General features: G+C 43.1%; 3 protein-coding genes across 3 annotated transcripts in view; all 3 read right to left on the reverse strand.

Annotated features, from left to right (window-relative positions):
- Positions 1 to 4,758: 4,758 nt before the first annotated feature.
- LOC130375441 (regulation of nuclear pre-mRNA domain-containing protein 1A-like) lies at positions 4,759 to 10,732 on the reverse strand. The gene is made up of 8 exons (XM_056582366.1): positions 10,714 to 10,732; positions 9,604 to 9,882; positions 7,828 to 7,957; positions 7,513 to 7,619; positions 7,328 to 7,428; positions 6,460 to 6,586; positions 5,370 to 5,545; positions 4,759 to 4,834 (listed from the first exon to the last, which is right to left on the reverse strand). Exons 1-8 carry the CDS (start codon positions 10,730 to 10,732, stop codon positions 4,799 to 4,801), a joined length of 975 nt encoding a protein of 324 aa, XP_056438341.1. The 3' UTR covers positions 4,759 to 4,798.
- Positions 10,733 to 11,146: 414 nt separating this feature from the next.
- LOC130375354 (uncharacterized) lies at positions 11,147 to 20,168 on the reverse strand. Its single transcript, XM_056582216.1, has 12 exons — positions 20,130 to 20,168; positions 20,008 to 20,054; positions 15,421 to 15,496; positions 15,164 to 15,247; positions 14,875 to 15,017; positions 14,602 to 14,724; positions 14,250 to 14,307; positions 13,802 to 14,110; positions 13,435 to 13,574; positions 12,997 to 13,113; positions 12,800 to 12,857; positions 11,147 to 12,455 (listed from the first exon to the last, which is right to left on the reverse strand). The coding sequence occupies exons 3-12, from the start codon at positions 15,437 to 15,439 to the stop codon at positions 12,055 to 12,057; spliced, it is 1,452 nt and encodes a 483-aa protein (XP_056438191.1). The 5' UTR covers positions 15,440 to 15,496; positions 20,008 to 20,054; positions 20,130 to 20,168; the 3' UTR covers positions 11,147 to 12,054.
- A 46-nt stretch (positions 20,169 to 20,214) lies between these two features.
- LOC130375442 (nuclear transcription factor Y subunit gamma-like) overlaps positions 20,215 to 22,968 on the reverse strand; it is a 15,850-nt gene continuing 13,096 nt past the window's right edge. The window contains exon 6 of the mRNA XM_056582367.1: positions 20,215 to 20,233. Coding sequence (XP_056438342.1) covers positions 20,215 to 20,233 — 19 coding nt within the window. The remainder of the gene's footprint in view (positions 20,234 to 22,968) is intronic.

The raw sequence follows: 22,968 nt of genomic DNA on the forward strand, positions 1-22,968 counted from the left end.
ACCTGCACAGATAATCTCATCCTAGGCTAAAATGGAGCCGGTATGTACAGGCAGAGGTTAAGAACTACTTACCGTTCGCGGCCAAAGCTTCCTCCTTCTGCCATGGGAAGAGGGAGAGCAATAGAAACAAGTCAATCAATGCACGCTTAACTCACCCCGTCTAGAACAGAGAAAGGGTTATATCACGGTAACAAACATATTTACCAAAGCTCTAGGTGTGGTGAAGTCAATCCATATATAAACACATCATGAATGACTTGGCGTTTAGGTCAAGTCGTCAAGCTTTCAGTATCAGGGAACAACCTTATGGGAATATTATTTTTCTGGTTCAATCCTCAGAACAGGTGATTGATTCAATGTGCATGGTAAATGAATGAATTAATTAAAAAATATATAGATAATCGCACAAAGTTGGATAGACAGATTGTGATACGTTGTGTAGAACACAATGCATGTTCACTTTCGGTAATCCACTGCATTTCCCTCAGTAGTGGACGTAGTCCATGCAACTTTTTTGCAGTAGTAGCTCTTTCTCCCCATGTATCAGCGGCTGGTAGGTACAGTAATGAGTCCATCTTGACAATCACACTTTGATGATGCAGAGGGAGGCAAGCTTTCAAGTTGGATGCATCTATGCTCCTGCCCTCAACTTTGGTCCCATGCTTCTCAGAAGAGAAGCAGCACACAAGTGTCCAAAGGGTGTTTCCCTGCAGGGAAGCTGAGCAGGCTCATTGTAGCAGGGTGAAGGGGTCAGTGATCTGGGATGACCCCATAGAAGACCCCTGGCTTCTATGCATTGCAAGGGGCCGATCAAGGTCTTTTGGAAGTCTGTGGAGGACACCCCTGGGCATCTCTCTTTGATGGTCCGTCAGCCATTTCCCACTTAGAATGGACCCCAGAGCAGACAGAGAATGCACTGGACAGGTTAGGTCTCCAGGCTGTCATGGGATTGAAAGGTGTTCCCCCAAAAGGGGGCCTTGGGGGGGTAAAAGTACTGGAATGTCCTTATTGCCAATGCAAACCCAATAGGACCATCAGAAGTTTCAGAAGAGGGATAAATGGAACATTGATCAACTGTTGTAAGTGTGTGTTTAAAAAACTGTTTGCACTCATTATTACACCAGAAAGAGGCAAACATTTATTTTACACCTACAATTCTAAAAAATACGAAGAAGAAAACTATATATATTACAGGGTGTCATCTACATATTCTTATCATCAGCTGTTGGCCAACTTATGATCAAAAAAGTTGGAAGAGTGGGGAAAATACTTGAGGAACCTCCATGTTTGCTTTCCATTTTTGTCTTGTCTCAACACACTTCTTTATCTGACTCGGCCAAGAAATCAGTATGAATCACTGATAAGGCAATGAGATCCAAAGGAAAAGAGATGCACACAAACACTATGGGAAGTGCAACACAAAAAGATGGATACAACTCAGTCTAACTGACCAAATATATTACACAAAGGATGAGGAAAGACTGTAGGAGAAGGATACATTTGACCAGCAATAGTATTTTGAACAAAATGATCCAACAAAGAAAATACATTGTTGGACTGCCTTCATTTCGGTTGATCACAAAATAAGAGTATGGCCACAGCAATTATGAATATCATAGCATTGGTGGAAAAAGCTTTAGTCAACCTCAACCTTATCCACCGTCTTGACGACCGATTGCTACAAGCATGCCTAAAGCAGAGACTGCTGCACGGTCAAATGTTGGTTGACAGATCCCAGTGTCCAGCAGAAGGCTGTATTGAGCGAGAATTGGCATCGGGAGAAAGTGTGTAAAACGGGACGAAGTTTGCGGCCATCGGTCTGTTGGTGATTTGTTAGTTCTGTAAAGGCACACTGGTTAACGATTGATTACTGTAATTATTTGAAGAACACAATTTGAATAATGATCATAACATGCGTCGTCTATATGTCGATAGTAAGTATAGTAAGTGACAATTCAATGAATAATGTTTACCTTCATATGTCCTATGGTCGTAAGGTGTATCTTATACAACGTCTCACTCCGTATGGATTTGACGCACGACTGTAAGACAAATAACAATATCAGTAACATGCAACATGGGCTACTATGCCCTCCCCATCCTCCATCAAAGTTGATATACAACATGTTACCGGTTTGACAGCAATTGGCGCTAAATAAAGTTGATATTCTATATGTAATTTAGATATTTATCCATTCATATTATACCGGTGTCAAATATCTTACCACACAATCAATGAAGTCGATTGGGACCTCAATCTCGTAGGGAGTCTCGAGACCCTCCATCAGGCTGTCTGAAGCTAACGTTAGCCCCGCTGGTTAAATAGTTCGCTTAAAGGACTACCACACCCAAATCCCTAATACACGGTCAACAATTTGAAAATGAAATATACTAATAATGAGGTACATGTAAAGCCCACTCGAGTCGAAAGTGACTGTTCAGAATAACAATGTGCTAACAGTGCTAGGTCTAATCCATCTAACCACTAGCTACTTCCTGTGCAGCTCAGAACGCCAACTGTCACGAAAACATCATGGCTGCCGCCCTAGAGGACCGGCAAATAATACACTTATACTGTACATTGGTATAGTGTTCTTATTTATTTGGTTCTAAAAAGCATTTGCTTCGTATGTACAAATCAAAATGGGTGCTATAAGCCTGGATTTGTCTGAGGAAAACATACATGCATGCAGGCATGTATGTATGAGGCAACTGGGTATCATTCAGTCAGAAAGTTATGTAAAGCAGAGCAGTAATGATACAGAAAAACAAGAACACAAAGGCTGTCTTCCTTAATTATTTCACCACAGTGGAGGTTATAGCAACTACAGTTACTGGCTTTCAACCTAGGAAGATCGGAAGAGCCTCATTTCCTCATAATAAACTCACACAGCATGCATGTCAAGATGGGACACAAATCATACAAACTAACAAGTAAATCAAGTTAGGATTTACAAGCAACTTTGAATAATATTTACAATGCAAACACAATCCTCCCAGTTTTTTGTGTAAAATATAATCCAAGACATTTATTTCCTTCCAGAGCACTTCATTCAAGTTAAACGCATCAATCTTTTGAAGGCCTTTTTCATGTTGTATAAAACCAGACTTCCCGACCCCTATGCCTAACCACATCACTCGTAATCAACCATTAACAACTTATGAATGCAACATATGATCGCAATTGGAAAAATACTGAAACTCGTGAATTAACGCATACACACAACATTGGGCAAGTCATAGAATGGAACAATAAATACAAAAATATCTTAACGCCATCATTTTGAGCATCTCAAGGAAGCCACGGTCACTTGGGACCAGGCAAGGTTAAACTCAATCAGAATCCTACACAAGGTCTTAAAGGTAGGAGGCAAACCTCTGAAGTATTAAGTTACTTATGTATTACTTAAAGGGGGAAAAAACAGCTGGGAAGTGGAAGGAAACCCTCTGACTTGATGTATAGGCCTTTCTCTCATTGTGACTTGGAAAGAAGAGACCAGGTATGGTATGGCAGGTTTTGAACTATCCACACTGCATGACAGATATCCCTGACCAGAAGAGGGGAGGACAGGGGGAATGTGGAGAATATTAAACATTGATAACAGGGAGGTGATTCGATCAGGGAGTGTGACATGGATAGGTCGAAATACACGGGGGGGGGGGGGGGGGGGTTTGAGGACAGCAGTTTCTGGTGGACTTTCAGCGAGTTCCGGGGAGGTTGCTAAGACGAGACCGTAGCTCCTTCCGGACCTGGGTTACCCGTGCCAACTTGCGTTTGTATTCCTAAAAAGTGGAGAATGAAAAACTCTGCATTAGCTTTCAAAAAGTGTCATCGGTGAATGTTGACATACATTTTTGGTTTATAGTCATTTCTAATGTTGGGTGCCAAATGGAAGTGCACCAGCATGAACACAGAGTAACAATAAAGTGTTTTGAACAATTATTACAAGGGGTCATATATGAATGCTTATTTTATGTAAGTAGGACCTGTTTTACGAAGCATTTTACCAACCAAGATTGTGCCAAATTGAATTGCAGATTCAACCAGTTTTTTCTGATCCATCAACAAATGTGAGGTTATCAGAAAATACTATATTTTGGTTTCCTATTTGCAAAATAATTGGAGGATTTGAGCTATTGGTATATTACTAGACGGAAGTCAACAGCACATCTTAAACCTCAGACTGAATATATTACGTAATAAATGTACTGATTTGCCGATTTTACACTTGCAAAGGTAGTTTCTTTATACTTGTGTGCCCTTGTCTCTTTTAGATCCACTTTTATTTCAAGTGCAAGTCCAGTTTTATAGTGCTGTGTGATAGAGATTAGTCACACATGACAACCAAATAATACACATTAAATGATATGTAGTGCAGGCACAATAAACGTCTTCAGTCGACGGGCTCAGAAAGATTCAGCTGAATTATGAACTTGTGTTGTAAATATAAATTATTCAGTGTCATCAAATCCTGCAGAGCTTTAGACTATTATGAACCATTGGTGTTATTTAGAATATAAGATATGCATGTTCCAGGATCCAAAGACTCTTATCCATCCCCTTTAAGGATCCAACTTTTTCCTTCTATTACAGGTTCCTTGCCAAGCGGCAAATTAATTAATCATAAAAAGGGAAAGTAACTGCATGTAGGGATGTTTACCATGCGCTTATACCATATGCATCAGCAATGCCAAAGCAAAATAACAGCACTCACAAAAATGGTTTTATTTTTTTTATCTCCCGTTTTTATTATTCTGGTGAATACATGGGAATTAGGTATTAACTGAAGAAACAGTGTCAGGTTGGTGCGCTCCTCTTTCTGTGGACGAAGGGCTGGACAGGTTAAAACACTCAGAAGACGGTCAGGGGAGAGCAGAAGACATGCGTCCTTAAAGCTTAGGTAGAAACCCTGCAGTTTGCGCATTTGCCTCTACTTACCAAGTGGGATGGATCTGAAAACAAGGAGTTACATTACAGAGAATTGCTCAGTAGTGAGGCGATACCCAAACTGGTTTGAACGGAGAGAGCACCCACCTTCAATCCCCTCCGCCATAAATCTCAGGTTGCATTGCTTAGCCACCTAATCCTATCCCCTTCGCAGTCCGCTCACACAGCTATAAAGCACTATTGACCGACACGTGCACTATCTGACTACAGTCGATACAATATAAATAAAAGGGTAGTCAGACTAGATGAAATCAGATGAAATGGGGATAAGACACACACACACACACACACACACACACACACACACACACACACACACACACACACACACACACACACACACACACACACACACACACACACACACACACACACACACACACACACACACACAGTGTGGGGCAGGGATGAGTTTACGCACTTCTAGTTTCTGCTCGTTCTGAGCCAGGCCGTCCTTCTGGCTGTGCAGGAAGAGCGTGAGCGTGCGCATCAGCTGCCTCCGGTCATCCACCTCGGCAGCCAGGCGGCCGCTGTAGTCAGCCAGCAGCATGCAGGCCTCCTCCACCAGCCCAGAAAGCCGGTCCCCCGACTCCTTGTCTGTAACGCATTACACAGAGGAGCAGCAAACGGCTTTGGTAACTACATTTAAAAAAAAAAGGGGATGATCCCATTAGTGAACCCCTTTCCCAGGTTAGTGGCCATTGCTGTTTGTTTGGCAGCCTGCTCTGTCTAAAAGTATAACAGGGTCCCTGTTTGATCACTAGGTGCTACTCCCTTCAAAACCCACTATTTCAAACCACACATGGCAGTTTCCACCCAGACATGTGATAGATAGATAGATCATCCTAGCCAGTGGACTGTAACATCAATCAGGCATACACCTTGTGGTAAAGTAGTGGTCATACTTTCAGAGATAGGGAAAAGGTTGGGTCACCTCCTGTGTGGGTTCCTATGCTACGGCAGGTAGTTTAGTGTAACATTGGAGAAGGGAGGAGATCCCAATCGTTTTTCCAAGCACCAGATTCCAAGATGAATCAATTAATGACTTAACTAACACAACAATCACCAAGATGCTGCTTCAACTCTCCCTGGCCCCTGCCAAGAAATGTACTTCTTTTCCATATTCAGGTGAATAAACTGTATGTATGCTTAAGCCTGTGATCCAAGGTGAAATATGCAAATAACACAAATGCATACGATGCAAATCGACTTGACAGGAGAACACTGAACTAGCAACACATTAAAAGAAACCTTGAAAAAAAAAAAATTGAACGTTTAATTAAAACCCAAATTAAAAGATAAGCAAAGGGGTACTTCTTTATATCAAATGCCCCTGATGCTGTAAGACAAATAGTCTACAAAGTGTCCAAACCGGCGACGAGGTATTCAGCACAGCCAGCGCCCCCATTTCCCCCCTGATTGAATTGTGAGGTCGGGAACAGCTGGCAGTGACCCTGGCGTGAGTGCAGCATCACCGTCATCATCATCATCATCATCATCATGTGTCCTACCCGTGATTCTGTGGAGCAGGGAGGCGTCCTGCACCTCGGCAGGCAGCGACGAGATGCGTTTCCGCAGGGCCGAGTCTCCAGAGGCGGCGTTCTCCAGCTCCTGCAGCGCCCGGATCAACTCCGCCGTCTGAGACCGTGTAGAGACACGTCTTTTTACTCAACACAACAACGCTTTGTTTTGCTGTGTGGCCTAATGTACGAGTAAGTAGGACTTGTTTTACGGGGCATTTTATCAACCAAGATCGTGCCAAAATGAATTGCAGATCCAACCTGTTTCGTCTGATCTATCAACAGATGCAAGGTTGTCAGAAAATACTATTTTGGTTTCCTATTTGCAAAATAATTGAGCAGAAAGGAAGAGGATGTTATCTATTGGTATATGACTAGGGGCGGGGAAGTCAACAGCACATCTTAAACCTCAGACTGAATATATATATATTACATAATAACGTATTGATTGCCCAATTTTACACTTGCATAAGTCGTTTCTTTATACTCGTGTGTGCCCTTGTCCCTTTTGGAACCACTTTTATTTCAAGTGCAAGTCCACTTTTATACTGCTGCGTTGCTGTGTGATAGAGATTAGTCATCCGTGACAACCAAAAAATACACATTAAATGATATGTAGTGCAGGCACGATAAACGTCTTCTGTGGACGGGCTCAGAAACGTTAATCTGAATGAGGAACTATTGAGTGTCTTCGATCATGTAGAGCAGAGTACTTTGTGCTAGAATGTACATTTAATGTTGTGTATTATTTATGTCTTTGTAGTGACGCCAACCAAGCGTTTACTCGGGGGATACCACACTCGCTGTTCATAAATAAGTACTGTCTGATAACCGAAGGAAGTGTGGAGTCGCAAGGCACCTGTGGGGGCTCTTCTGTAGGAGAGCTCTGGGAAGCAAAGTTTGTCCTCCTCGTCCATCTGGATCTTTCATAGGACCTCTTCTTTGCCTTTTTCTCTCCGTCTGCAAGACCAGTCAAAGAGAGAAAATTTGTTTACATGAATAAGAAAGTATCATACACAATTAAGAGTGAGTGAGTGTCCTTACATAGGACTTGCGAGAGCTGGTCCAGGAGACTATTCTCATACACAGCCCTCTCCTGCCAGATAGACAGCACCCGGCCAAGCTGCTTCTTAAAGCTCTCCTCTCCTTCCCTGCACAGAGAGGGAAACCCAGCATCACCATCAGGTACAATGGAGTCTGAGTAGGACACGGTAGGCGTTCCAGGACGACCATAGGACATAACAAACATGCCATATTTTCCTGCCGTGCTGCAAACCAAGATGCATCCTGTGTATATGTTGAAAAGGAAGACTCAAGACCCCATCATGCAACCAGGGTTTGTGTGCCGGTTCAGCCCACCTGGACACATGTTTGAAGGCGTCCACGATGATGGGTGCAAAGTCCTGGGTGAACTCTGGTCCTTTCCTCTTGCTGTTCTGAATGACATCGTTGGCCAGGTAGACAAAGGTCAGCTTGCGTGACACCTGAGCTGTACACGCGCACAAACACACACACACACACACACCCGGCTAATGAGTGATTTAAATTGGCCAAGAAGTTCATTTCTGGAGAGCATTTGCTACAAAAGATGCACTTGTGTCATGACACTGCAGAAACATTTACCAATCCTTAAGAAGAATCCACCCACTGCACATGGTTCGTTCAACCTTGCTCACTGTGATAAAAGGCTTTTGTTCATTGGTTTGTGTTTTGACGTGGGCACGGTTTGATAATATAGGCAAGGTTTGTGAAACCGTGGTAACCCCGGTTTTACAAATATCCCAAACATTCTCAAAGCAACCAGACCAGACCAACCAGAACTCCCCCAACTGAAACACCCAAATATAGGGGCCTATGGCCTGTAAAGCCCTTTGAGATTGTATCTGTGATTAAAAGCTATACAAATATAAGAATATTGATGCATCTTTTGATGCATGCATGATTGGCTAATATATATAAAAAATATTTCTACCAATAACTATAGTAATTATAAGGATTCTTAAAGATCAGGGTTGCCCTTAGGAAATTTGAAGCAGTGGTGCTGAAAGAAACTATGTTGATGCAGGCGAGCATGTTGTTGTCGTTGTCGATGTGTGCAGGCAGAGATTTTAACGGTTAACCCGAGCCCCAAAAACGTAGAAGCCAACAATCTCAGGGACCAATTACAAACATCCCAAGAGAATAGGTGTGAGAAAGTCTATTGATAACAAAATGAGACTCTTGAATGTTACTAGTTGGTAATATTTAACAATGTGTTCATTCTATGATACCTGATTCGTTTGTTTGAGAAGTAATTTTAATTTATACAATTACAAAGATGTGATATTCTCTTTAAATCATATAGTGGGAGGTTTTGTGTCCATATTTTAACTTTAGAATGAGCGGATGGTGATGAAGCAGTACTTGATTGGTAATGTGATGTATGTGTGTGTGTGTGTGGGGGGGGGGGGGGGAGAGAGATATAGCAGATACGTTCGCATACTTGTATTTATGAGCTGCAAAGAAGGCTGATTCATGTATTCGCTATAACCTACCTTTATATCGGACGTGCCGTTTGTATCTAGATTACCACGTAAATCGGAAAAATGGGAAACCCAAACGCCGAAATATTACTACTAATTCAAGTAAGAATTGGGAATTAAGGTAAGAGCGTCAGATTTGACAACACCAAACAATACCATTTTAATAGTGAAGTAAAGGAAAACACATCTTATCGCACAGATCGGAATATAACCGAACATCTACTACTCCAAACCCTAAGCAGGGAAACGTTAGGGACCGACTTAAATGCAAACACCTTAATAAACTGGAGCTGACATGAATATATCACTGTAAACAATAGGCTTGTATTTGCCTTTTCAATCTTCAACCCGCTGACCAAACACGATTAAGACTAACTACAGTAGAGCTAATCTTTTTGCACGCATGCAAATATTAGATGTTAAGGAAATCAACGCTCGGTAACCAAAACATTTAAAAACACATCAGACCACAGACCCACTAGCACAATGCTACCTAGCCAAGTGAGCTAACTTGTGAAAGTACACCAGAGCACCAGGGGGACAGTCCGAAGGGGTTGTTGTTGCTCAAAAGAGTAGGCACATGCACCAAAACAAACAGTAACGTTCACGGTACCTTTTTTAAGTTCGTTGAGCCAGACGGTGACAATAGTTTGGGAGTGTTTTCTGTGGTGTATGAGCCACAGTGACAGGGTCTGCACACTTTGCTGAGAGTTGCTAAGCTCCGATAGTTTCTTCTCTAGAGCAGCCTCGGAAAAGCTGACATTTCGACGAAAAATGACCAGGTTATCGGAGGCTGGTGGAGCAACAGCGTTTATGCGTCTCTTAGGTGTACAAACTCGATTAGTTATTGTTTCTTTCTGCCTCCTTTGCTGCACTGCGAGCTTTATGTCAGCTAGCAAATAACTAGCAGCTCAAGCACTGTCTGCACGGTGTAATCGTGTTAGCATCCCTGTTGCCTTGCCTCGCACACTGGGTGAAGTGAGGATCCTGGATCATGGCGTTATCCCGGGAGGCCTCAACGCAATTTCCGGTACTTTACTTCCTATGAACTGTGTACGCCAGTTAACAGTCCCCGGGGCAAAAATAATAGGAACTTGATCCGAATAAGGAATAGTGTCATATTTTTTTAAGTTTTTAAGACATTTTTACAAAGCTATAACCAAAACGTGTTATGGAAACGAATATCCTTCTATAATAAGTCCCTCCCTCTCCCCACTTAACCAAACCCCTTTAATCGAAAGGCCCGCCCTCTCTCTCGCCAATCAAGCTCATTTGGAGGATGTCATTCGTGTCTACCCGTCAGAGAAAGCCTGTGAACGAGGTTTACTTGCACAGCAGAAACAATGCGGAAGAGGAGTGCTTACGCTTTTTTACTGTCGACAACGCAACAATGGGTTTCATTTTGCAGGGTGTATGCATCTCATCTCCGACCGAATAAGTCTATAACCTCGATCATAGACCCATCTAAAGGGCTCTTTATGTTTCCACGTTCACGCAACGCATTTATTTGGCTCTAGGTGGATGTCAGAAGAGGCAGATTTTCAAAACGGCTTGTGACGGCTAATCACAATCACCACTGGTGGTATAAAATATATAGTGGTTGTGTGTTAGTCAGATGCATTTGAAACATGCCAGATAAAATTATCCAAAAAATCTTGTTAAAGAGCCTGGAAGAATTTGAAATAACTTGTACAACATTCATGGAATACCAACATTCTCTCACTCTGGGGTCTGGGGTCCATATTTGCTCAACTGACCCAGAATACCCTTCTAATCTTACCAGGTCACCTATCCATAAAACCTTCAGAACACAATCGATATTCTAATTGCAAGTGTTCAATATTTTATGTCGTTTATTAGGGTATTTATTATTTTCAATGAACTGAACTGCTGCCGATGTAGCATTTGCGCCATCTTGTGGTTGCAGAAACCATCACTAGCAGAACGCCTCTCACCAGGAGGGGGCGTTCCAACTGTCTGTCCATTATTTTTATGATACCATTTAATTTGTCTCAACAAATCAGAACTACATTGAAACCATAAAACAGGTTGAAACCAGAATCGAAAGAAAAGGACCATAGGAGAGCCGTTCCAAAAGGTTTATTCTATTTTGTTCACCCAACATTGGTAAAAACATTGACTTGCCCCTGTGGCGATTTGGATCAACATTTGGGTAAAAATTAACAGGATATCAATCATTTATAAAAATTAAATGAAAATGTTTTTCACATGCATAAACTTGTCAAAAAGTAACATTAACAGCTTATACAGTGGTAAAGTGATTATTTTTTTCATTTGAGTCTTCAAAAGATTATCATTGAATATAAAAGAAAAATGAATGGAGATCTAGTAACAAAAATTGTACTTATTTCAACAATATATTTGGTATCACAAACCCTCGTGTTTACGCCCTTTGTTTCTTTGAAGAAATAAAAAAACTGAAGTTTTTGAACAGGGACACGTGATGACAATCCCTTCTACTTTGCATTGTGAATCGTTACAGCCAATATCCCATTGTCCTTAGCCAAAGTATATTTCCTGAACCTGAAAAAAAACTAAAAATAAATCCTAACTAGGACCGCCGCTGGCCTCCAGGGGTGCAGTAGTAAAAAGCGATGGTAGGCTTTGGGTCGACATGGCTCGTTTCTCGTTGGTAGTCATGAAATACGGGGAGCGTGCAGGAGGACAGAGACCTTTGGGTCACAACACCAGCCCCCGTAAGGCTGGAGACAGGGTGGCTAATGCCGTCTGCAGGGGGCCCAGCGCCAGAAGCCTGTGGGGGGTCGTGTTGGATCACACATGTCTGTGCATCAGCGATGAACTGCAGGTTCTCCTGAGGGTAAGGCTGAGGGTAAAAGCAGCCTTGTGAGGTACTTGGTTGGTACGTTTCAGGTCTGCCCCCTGTGTCGGGAGGGCCCAACCTGGGACAAACTCCGTCTGCGCTCGGCGTCCGATGACGACTGGGATGGTCTCCTCCACGTCTGTGCATCGGACTTCAATCTGGCGCGGCGGTGAGTCTGTGAGCGGCAAGTGTGGCGTCTCGAACAACGTAACAGTCAGCGGGCTAAAGTCCACGTTTGAGTACGATGCCAGGGGCTTCCGTGCCAGTGGCTCCCGTGCCAGGGGCTCCCGGGCCAGGGGCTCCGGGGCCCGGGTTCCCGGTGGTGGTGCTGGATGGTGGACTGGACTGTGGCCTGGACGTCGTGCTGACAGCGGCCGAGTTGGGCAGGCTGAAAGACGCCCTCTCCAAAACGAACGCACCTTCAGACATCGGCATGCTTACCTTGAAAACGGGATCGGTTTCCTTCCTGGTCCTCCGCTTCTTGGCTGCCCGCTCGGACCCGGCCTCGGTGGCGTCCTTCCAGGTCGTCAGTTGGTGGAAAGCGTCTAAACCTTTTAGGCTAATGGTATTCTTCTGCCGGGCAGCGCTAGTCGACTGCTCGCTGTCAGAGAACATTTGTATGCCTAAAAAAATGCAGACAAAATGCAAAGCGAGAGAACGCATCCGCATACAGAGCACATTCGTTAAGAGGATAAGGGAGAAAACACAAAGAGAGGAGGGGGATGTTAGGCCCTGCTCGTTGGAGGAGTCCGTTCAATTTAAATGTATTTGTAGCTGAATAACAGATCATCAGAGCACACAACAGTATATTCAAACACACAAGGGAAAGGTGTAAACGACTTCCAAGCCCACTCCATAACAAGGATCTTCTTGTGGAGAGACGAAGTGCGTTGGAACGACAGGACGGAATGACGTTGTTGTATTCCCCATGAAAGGACAGGCTGGGTGAGGAGGCATTGGTACTTACACCAGTGGTAGGTCTTATCACTCAGTTGATCACACAGATGTGTTGGCCACTCCAAAACCTGTAGCACATGATATTGTTCCCAAAGAAGGAATTTATCGGTCAATAAGTCTGTCTGAATGGGTTAGGACGGACCCTTGCCGTTCACACACAGTGAGTGGGTGAATCAGAATGACCCAACATGTTGATGGTGATGATACCTTGTATTCTCCTCTCCCTTCTATATTTTCCACCCTCAGGGCCACTGACTGCAGGAGCTCCTTCTCACCATTCAGGCCTCCCATCATGGCCTCCACACATTCAGGGTAAACCTCCATCTACATAAAGAAATAGGTAATCATTGGACACTGCAGTAGAATATTTTAATATAACCTCTTTACTCAAATAAAGAGTTTCTTTAGTAAACTGCTTTTCACCACTGGGTTGACCCTAACCCTACGTTTCAGAATGGACGTGGACATTTCGACCAAGGTCACTTTGGTAGATATCTTATCGTGTTAAAAGGCTAAGGGATGATTAGAAAACCTTGTACAATTATGTTAGCACAGCTAAAAACTGTTGAACTCAAGTGGGAGTTTTCATGGAAAACATGACATTTCTGGGTGACACCAAACTTTTGAATGGTAACGTAAACCGACCAGGTAGTTGGAGATATGCGAGGGACTAGTCAGGTGAGCAATGAAGTCGTCTGGGTCGGACTTGACGCGGCAGCATTGACACAAGAAGCAGGACGGGCTGCCGTTGTCCTTCCTCCGACACTCCACCACACAGTCCAGACCTGTAGGGAACACAAGCACCCGCCTTCACTTCACTCCTTGTTCTGCTGCTGCGCCTCATCACTGATGAAATCATTTAGGAGGAGTTTACAGCAGCATCCATTACAAGTCACCGAGTTTGTATGTGCACAGGTAAAAAAAATAAAAAATAAAAAAAAGGTAAGTTACTCGTGTAAAGCTGTCCTTCATAGTGACTGCGTATACTTTGTCATCATTCAGCTTGGCTCACCGATAACCGTGTGACCGTCCAGAATGTGGCCCCTGCTCTCCAATTGGACAAAAGGCTCGGCTGACTTAGCAAGAGGCGGCTTCATAGTGGTGTCCGCGTCGGACGTAGCGTTGTTCGTCTGTAATGGCACGCTGGACTTGGGGTGCTGAACTACTGCGTTCCGGGACTTGACCGGGCACTTCTTCGGGGACGACTGGACTCTCCGCGGTTGGACCTCGCAGTTATCGACATGGGTCTGTGTGAGCTCCGATGGGTGAGGAGACCTTCCCTCCATCCGTTCACATCTCATTGCAGCCATCTGAGATACCGCTGTGGAGGGGGAGAGGTGGAGCCAAACGTCGACATTATTGTGGAATTCCACAGTGAAGATTCCGTCACGTTAATAGCGGGAGGAGGGTGAGCTGTCGAGGAATGGGTAGAAGCTTCTAAAAGGCTCCCTGGCACTGACCACTTGCCGCACTTTTCTGTCCCATCTCCTTGAAAGTAAAGGCATCCAACTGCAGCACCTGAAGTACAGAGGGACAAAGCAAAACGTAGAAAATATAAATAGTGTAAAAAATAGAAAGAAATCTATTTAGGGTGTTGAAAGGTATAGGGGTTACGGCTGGGTCGGTGAGCCAACAGCCAATCATTTTATTTTCCTCTTTTCCTTTGAGTGCAGTTGATTGCCCATCATCAGTTTAAAATAGCAAAAAGGCATTAACAAAGTCTACTGTAATGTTGGAAAGCATGGACCTTAATTCCAATAACAAAAAAATATATATCTTACACAATTCTAATTCTACCACTTTCACACCAACCTTCACGATGCCCGGTCCATCCCTCTTCTCCAGCACGCTGGCCATCTCCATCAAGGGCCAGGCCAGCTTTGAGACGTCCACCGTCTGGCCCCACCCCACCGCCAGGTCAGGGTGCCGGGCATTCTGTCAGAAACAAGCCCAGTGAGAGGGGATCTTACACACAAAGTCCACAAACCAAAGCAGGTCTAGAAAGGCTGTGGCCTTATGTAAGGTCATCGTAAAGACAACACCCCCCCCCCCCCCCCTCCCCAACCACCGGCTCCTCCTACTCACAATGTAGCGGTATCTGTGGAGGGACCCCATGATGTGGTTCCGGACGTCTGACCTTTTCATGCGACTCTGGCACACCTCGCACAGGTAGAGGGCCTCCTGACTACATGATCCCACCTTCACGCATTCTGTGACACTGTCGAGGCCTGCGTGATGCAACACACACACACACACACACACACACACACACACACACACACACACACACACACACACACACACACACACACACTTAGTTTGGTGGTCCCTCATTCCAATGCACGTGTTGAATCTCAGATGTGAGGGTACCGACCGATGATTGGCTGTTTTCTGGTCGGGGTGTCCAGATAGGGCTTCAGGGATTGGTAAAGGAGGCTCTCGTTAGGCGGCCCTGAGCCTGAGACACGCCACCGAACAACAAGTGGGTTTAAATGAGGAGTACACAATTAGTTGGATATTGAATGTACAACAGGGCTTGTAGACCTGAAAGAGCCAAAATAACTACAATCAAACCATTTACAAGGGCCCGTTATTCAATGCTTCAAAGACCCCAGGGGGACTCGCCTTTACCTGTCCATTCTGGCTGCATGCCGTCTACCAAGAGTCTCTTCGCTGGGTTTTGAAGTCGATCAGTGGGCTGGGAAATCTGAATGATGGGAAGAGATGAAAATATAGTGCTGAAGTGGTCAGTGTTCTGAGGACCACAGTAGAGGTGGTCAAATAAGCAGGAAACCAAACCTGGGAGCCAAATGTGTTGAAGCGTACACACAGTGAACAGTGAACAATGCCAAGACGAACAAGTCAGGACGACCGGGCATCCTGAATAATAGTATCAGATAAGGAGGATATTCATGTAGAACTAGAAATCAACTGACTATTTTAAGAGATGTCGGGCAGAAACCCACAACAAAAGACCAATTAGCCAGCGTGGTCATGGGGTTTGGGTTTGATGGTATGGGTGATGTCCATCCCTGGAAGAAGTATAATTATTATCTTGCCTACATGACTGCATCAGTGTGTAAAAAGCTGAGTCAACGAAGGAACACATTCCGAGGGAGAATCACGCATCACTCATTAACACCCCTGTGAGGAACCGTGGATGGATCGCTGACTTCAAGTTAGCCCCTAAAAAACTGAAATCCCCTCTTTACGAGGCCCATGTCATCCAGAGAGGAGGAGACAGGGAGGGCTTTATGACACAAGGAGGAAAGGAGCCCCTTGCGGTCTTTCTCTCATGTAACATAAACTGACTTGTTTATGACTTGTGTGTTAAGCTTTACTATTTATGCTGCAGTTAAGAGTCAAACACTGCCTTCTTATGAATGTATTACACAATCAAATACTGAGGTGTTGTTGCCAATGAAAAAATGGTTTATTACTTTTGTTTTATATTGGTTTAATAATAAAGGGGGATGAGGAGAAGGATGATCAGTAAAAAGTATATTCATTCATTAGTGGGGTACAGGGGTGGGGGACACAGGTGAAGAGCCTCATTCCTACGCCCGTTGCGTAGGGTGTTGCAGGAGGAATGCACACCTTTTGGCAATACAACCTGAACTATGGCAGAAATGTAGTCTTACATTCAATGACAATATGTAATTATTATCATGCCTACACTTTACATGCAGCTAATAAGTCTTTATCTTTCATGCTTCAGTTTTCTCAAACTCTTATTTTGTTGAAGTGTTAAATGCGGTTTACTACCACAGAACCCTGATATAAAACAGGAGTTCCTAAGCAAACCAAGTCATGATATGTTGTTACTTCTTTGCAAGAGATAAGAAAGTCTTCATTGTTCCAACTTCGACTTTCTCTATCGCTCGTATTTTGTTAAAGTGTGTTTATCCACGACAGTACATTCTTCAAAGTTCCCTTTTTTCTTATCAATTGTGCTGTCCATTCTGAACTCTGTTCCAACCCATGTACTCTAGTCACGTGGAGGTGTTTTCAGAATCAGGGACCTCGCAAATAGCCATGCCCCTTCCAGGGTTGGTTCTACCGGTCGCTAGGGTGACATCATTGGTGGTCACCTGATGTAGACAAGTTCCTCCTTTTGGTGGAGCTGAAACAATGACATTATTTTCTGTGAAACCATATTTCTTAAAACGTAATATATTGCAGGAATTGTTCTGTTGTTCCAAGGTTTGGAGCTCTGCCTAGTAACTGGGAAGCTGCTGGCTCTTGTGAGCATACGCTCTCTGATTTACCCAATGGGTTTAGGGGCCATTTGGGTTCCATGGAGAATATATTCTCAATGGTATGTGTACACGGTAGATGTAACAAGGAACCCAGAGTCGGTTCTTTGTCCACTGTCAATTTCTTTGAGATATTGCGTCTTGGACAATTGGGACTTCTAAATGCAAAAAAAGCACACAATAGTTGTAAACAATTAACATTAACCTATTTTAATGTATGCATACACTAGTCTCCTCTCTAGCAGAGTGTATGGGAGAAATTAACCATTACTTTCTATGTTAACTATGAGTATTATCAGGCCTATATATATATAGATACATAAATAGTGGAAAGTAGCTAATCATCTGTTTTCTATAAGTGGACCTTGACACGACGCCAGAGAGTCAGCCCCAAACCTATTTCTGGTGATCTGCCAGTGGGTCAAGGCGTACTGACGTCTACCTAATGTTTAAATTAACTGCAGTTGCTGACCACATACTTAAAGGAATGTATGGCTGACCGGCCTTACCAAAAAAGAAGATCTTGTATGCATGCTGTGGGCGGTGTGTGTGAGAATAAAAAGAGGCCGGGATCTTATGATCGGCAGTGCTTTGCAAACTACACTGCCTTGTTGTTGCATGTTCAACAATGAAGTCTTTATGTCATACTTGCTCCGGGCTCCTCGATTCCTCATGCTCTCTTAGATAGTTGAAGTGATAGAATTTGGTTATTTTCTACCACAAGTGAGCCCAGAATAAAGGTTCACAGAGCTATTTAAACAGGTTCACCCCTCCCCACATTGCAATTGTCAATGATCAAATCAAATAATGTTTACCTAAAGAACAGAATTTCCTGTGTTGTCATCAAGTAGAAGAATGCCTAAAGGGATCCCTGCTCCCTTGTGACCGGTGTACCCCAGGCACAAAGGTTTATGTTAGATAACACTAGGAACAAGTAGGGTGGCTAGACAACACAAGGAATAGGAAACAAAGCTTATTGGTGTTCTTTTCCCATCACACCACCTATCATAAAACAATGACCATATATGGTATTCTGAACTACAAGATTGTGTTTATTACCTTCGGCTGGTGAGGCCATTATATGGCATTCCAGTGATAGCATGAAGGACAATTATGTTCCACATTCCCACAGCACTTTCAAACAGAACAGTGTCTTCCCGCAATGACAAATATTTATTTTTAATTTAATGATTACTAATAATGAAAGCGAAATAAAGCATTACTAGTGAACATAATAACCAACAATAAAATGCTACATGGCTTCCGGAATTGAGGAACCAAGCTTAAGTAGTTTCATATATAGGGTTTAAATGTGGTCGATAGTGTTTAAATGTGGGCGATAGGGTTTAAATGTGGGCGATAGGGTTTGAATGTGGGCGATAGGGTTTGAATGTGGGCGATAGGGTTTGAATGTGGGCGATAGGGTTTGAAACTTTGAATGTGGGCGATAGGGTTTGAATGTGGGCGATAGGGTTTGAATGTGGGCGATAGGGTTTGAATGTGGGCGATAGGGTTTGAATGTGGGCGATAGGGTTTGAATGTGGGCGATAGGGTTTGAATGTGGGCGATAGGGTTTGAATGTGGTCGATAGGGTTTGAATGTGGTCGATAGGGTTTGAATGTGGTCGATAGGGTTTGAATGTGGTCGATAGGGTTTGAATGTGGTCGATAGGGTTTGAATGTGGTCGATAGGGTTTGAATGTGGTCGATAGGGTTTGAATGTGGTCGATAGGGTTTGAATGTGGTCGATAGGGTTTGAATGTGGTCGAGAGGGGTTTACATGTTTAAATGTGGTTGATAGGGTTTACATGTTTAAATGTGGTCGATAGTGTTTAAATATGGTCACTAGTGTTTACTTGTGGTCGATAGTGTTTAAATGTGGTCGATAGTGTTTAAATGTGGTCGAGAGGGTTTACGTGTGGTCCATAGTGTTTAAATGTGGGTGATAATGTTTAAATGTGGGTATTCTTTTCCCTCACTCTCCACCTCATCCCTAACTCTCCACCTCAAGCTGGTGTGTAGTGAGCGTTCTGGCACCAATTGGCTGCCGTGCATCACCCAACTGGGTGCTACATATTGGTGGTGGTTAGTGAGGTCCCCCCTTCACTTTAGGCGTCTTTGAGTGTTATTAATTATTATTCTTCATGTTTAACCTGTGTTTTCCTTTTATTCCTAGTCTGTTTTACATAGTTTTGAATGATGACTATATGCTCTGTAAGGTGACCTTGGGTGTCTTGAAAGGCGCCTCTAAATTAAATGTATTATTATTATTATTATTATTATATTAAAGAGCTAAATATGGTGGATTAGGAAATAAGTCGATTTTTCAAAAACAGTTTTTTAAAGACAAAGTGGTAACCACTTTATACTGCGAGATGTTTATTGACTGAAAAATATATACTGGAGAATATATGGCATTACACAGAATATATAGATCCATATATATAGATCGTTTTGATCAATACACATTACCTATTACCATTTGGTAAACAGTTTGTCGTTAAAAACCTATGTTCGAAAAAGCCCCCTCGTTTCCTGGTCGCAGATCACAGGCGGAGAACAGGAAGCAAACATCAGATTCGTGATGAAGACTAGTCGTGTCTACGAGAAGTCTTCAACACACCAACAGGAAGCTGTGAGGTTCAACTGTTTTATGACGAGGAAACACCGAGAGGTAGATGTGCGGTTTAAGTGGTTTAATACGATATCGGGCAGAGCGTCTCTCTAGGCTGGAGAGACAACGACTCGACAACGTCGACTCGTCAGATCATTTTGACCTATGACCCGTTTTACTACTAGTACGAGGTCATCATATTTAAGAAGGTCATTAAGGCAACGTTACACGAAGTGTTCATCAGAACATATTGTTATCCTATATAAAATCACCCGTCATGGGCTACAGCATGAGATAAACAAACCGAGGCATTAACTTCCTCAGTATGGCATGGGGCTGGTTGACTCACCGAAACGAGGTTGTATTCGCGGCAGTTCTTATAGGAAAGTGAAAGTCCTTAAAAATAAAAAACAAAATAAAAATACGAACGGTGAAAGGGGAACGAGGACGCTTTTCTTACCAACAACTTACTCCAACTACTGTGCGTTCTACTCCCGATATGAGCCAACGTTTAACAAAGTTGTGGGCTTGACACTTCTTCTTCAGTTTGAACGCATCATATGTAGCACTGCCGCCTACAGGATGAGGGAGGAAGTACACCTACCTTATGTCACACATGAGGTCAATGATCAATTGACCTGGTCAATCATTTGGCATTTCTCTTGTGGGCCATGTTTACAAGAGTGAGACAGTAAAACGAGGGGAACAGTATGGCCCTGCTATTTCACTAATCTTCTGTCCAGATCGCACTAGACAGGAGCTTTATCATTTCACAGAGTCAGAGCAAAGCTCTTGGGGAATTTCCACTACAGATGGAACATGACATGCTGTTAGCCAAAAGGGTTCTCAATACTTTACTCAAACCCAATAAAAAAGGCTTCCCTTCACAACCCTTGCGTATTGATTAAACCCAGAGTGGCACCACCTGGGTTGTGTAATTAAAATGAAAAATTATTTCAAACCCTCATCTCATTTTCACACTTCTCGGCCATGGCCAGTCAAGGATAAACACAGGCCTAAACAAACTAAGAGAGGTCGAAGAGCCGAAGTTTGTAAGATAAAGGCTTAATTGCTAGTAAAGACAATACCTGAGTTATTTTGCAACAAACTTTGGATCAGTGTTCAGGTTAAATTGCAAAAATGTGTGATTCCTCCTGCATGTGTGACCAATCCCAACGGCCTAGGAATTAGACACTTCACCTGTGTCCCCCAGCCCAGTTCCCCACTGATGAATATACACTTATCCTCCTTCTCCGGATTCTCAGTAGAACTTAAACATTACAGTCATGTCAGATGTAAGGCACTTTTTACCTTATTATTAAACCAATATTAAACAGACATAATAAACCACATCTGCTAATGAGAGGAAATTGTCTACCAACGATCACTGGCTTTAGGTAGTTTACATGTGGGATGAAAAAGGTCTTGAGTAATGTAAAACCCAAGAAAACAAAAGTCTCTACCACAAATATGAGTTACCATGAAGATGTAATATGGATGGCACAATGAAAATCATTTTTACTCAGACAATAAATTATACATTCAAACAAATGGCAACAATACGTCAGTATGTGGACCGGGCCGGGGAGCCGGAGATCAAACTAGCAACCTTTGGGTTAACGTCAAATGGTTATAATACCAAGAATACCAAGACAAATTCCTAATATGTGTAAATGTATTTGGCAATAAACCTTTTCTGATTCTGATTATAATAACTGAGTTCATGTTGGTAGATTAGACTATAGTCCTTTGATTACTGTGTTTTTGCAACACTATTAAATTCGCCTTTACTTCCTTCCCCATAGGCCTCCCTGACCTTGCTTCTTCTAGGCTATAATCCGCTCTGTTCTTTGATAAAGATGTGTTTTGTCTCTTCGTCACAATCATTTAATTTATGCTCATATTCAGCATCGAAATCGTCTCGAGTTCTATAAGCTCTCACTCTCTCACACACCAAAGAGGAAATGGAATAACATGAATCCTAAGGACACACACACACACACCACACACACACACACACACACCACACACACACACCACCACACACACACACACACACACACACACCTCTATGTGAAGATACAATAGAAAACATCCTCTTTGCCTCTAGCCAGAGGTTTCAAGACAATCGATGAATCAATGCTATAACAAGGCCATGTCAACATAAACATGGCCAGGAGATTGGATGGATCAAAGATCTTCTCTAGATAGAAAACTTGTATGAGGGGTGACCTAGGGTCATGCCTTGGCCGCTCACCCTTGAGTCAGATATTGGTGGTTGTATTAGTATGCAAACATAAATATGATTTTGGTCTCATATAGAAGAGACACTGACTATTTACCAATGATGGTTGAAGTTTGCAGGACTAAAGTGAATGATTTCTAGAAAGAAGGCTTTACAGATAAAACAAAAAATGTCAGTTAGCCCATCGTAGGTAGCCCATCGACCGGTTTACTATTGTAGATTGCTGGGGTGTTCTAGTGTCTCTGTGTACTGCGCACACAACTGTGTGACGGCCGCAAGGCCTTGCCTGTGATTGTCTCTGTTTCCAAATTAGGACTGATGTGTCTGTCTCCCAATTAGGACTGATGAGGGGGGGTTGCCTAGTCTGCGGCCTTTATGGTGTGCCTGGTTCCAGCAGTCCAGCCCTTCCTTTTTGGCCCTTCCACCGGCTTGCCCTGTCTGCTACCGTTTTTTTTAAATCATTTTCTGGCCCCGTTTACACAAAGGGAAAACGCAGATATTTCCACGCAGTTTTTGTCACAGAAAACAATCATTTCTAAAAACTCCGGCCAAAGTGGAGATTTCTGAAAACGCCGGTTATGTGTCAACGGGGGGAAACAGGGTTTTAGGTTCTGAAGCGTCACATTATGCGCCAGGAAATGCTTAACGTCATATGAGCGCCCTATGTTTACAGTTTGTTTGTTACAGGAAGACGCTCGTGTTATTCGTTGTTGTTGATTCTGCGGATTCTGATTGGCTTGCATGGCTTTAATTGCGCTCGACGGCGTATTTATACGTTTTGATGTAAACCACAACTTTTTGAAAACGATGTGTGCACAATGTTATTTTTGAAAACGGAGGGGGGAAATATTTGTTTCTATAAATACCCTGCTACGTATAAACGTGGCCTCTTTGTAGTTTGTCAAATAAACCTTAATTATTGTTAAATAGTATCACGCCACCGTCCTCCCTCATTGTAAGGTTACCTAGGGCCTAGGCCATGATACCTGTGTTCACACTTCTTAGTGTAAGGAAAGGCCAGTGCCTCTCAAACTGATTCGAGATGTTGTTTCCAACAAACCTCCA

The sequence above is a fragment of the Gadus chalcogrammus genome, chromosome 22 (genome assembly GCF_026213295.1).
Source record: "Gadus chalcogrammus isolate NIFS_2021 chromosome 22, NIFS_Gcha_1.0, whole genome shotgun sequence".
NCBI lineage: Eukaryota > Metazoa > Chordata > Actinopteri > Gadiformes > Gadidae > Gadus > Gadus chalcogrammus.

What these genes read in the sequence shown, in the direction of transcription:
- LOC130375441 (XM_056582366.1), bottom strand. An exon ending in GCCTTCAAACATGTGTCCAG is followed by an intron (nt 7,620 to 7,827) that starts GTGGGCTGAACC and finishes CTCTCTGTGCAG; the next exon opens with GGAAGGAGAGGAGAGCTTTA. An exon ending in CTACAGAAGAGCCCCCACAG is followed by an intron (nt 6,587 to 7,327) that starts GTGCCTTGCGAC and finishes ACACGGTCTCAG; the next exon opens with ACGGCGGAGTTGATCCGGGC.
- LOC130375354 (XM_056582216.1), bottom strand. An exon ending in CAGAAAACAGCCAATCATCG is followed by an intron (nt 15,018 to 15,163) that starts GTCGGTACCCTC and finishes TGCATCACGCAG; the next exon opens with GCCTCGACAGTGTCACAGAA. An exon ending in GGACGGTCACACGGTTATCG is followed by an intron (nt 13,575 to 13,801) that starts GTGAGCCAAGCT and finishes TGTTCCCTACAG; the next exon opens with GTCTGGACTGTGTGGTGGAG.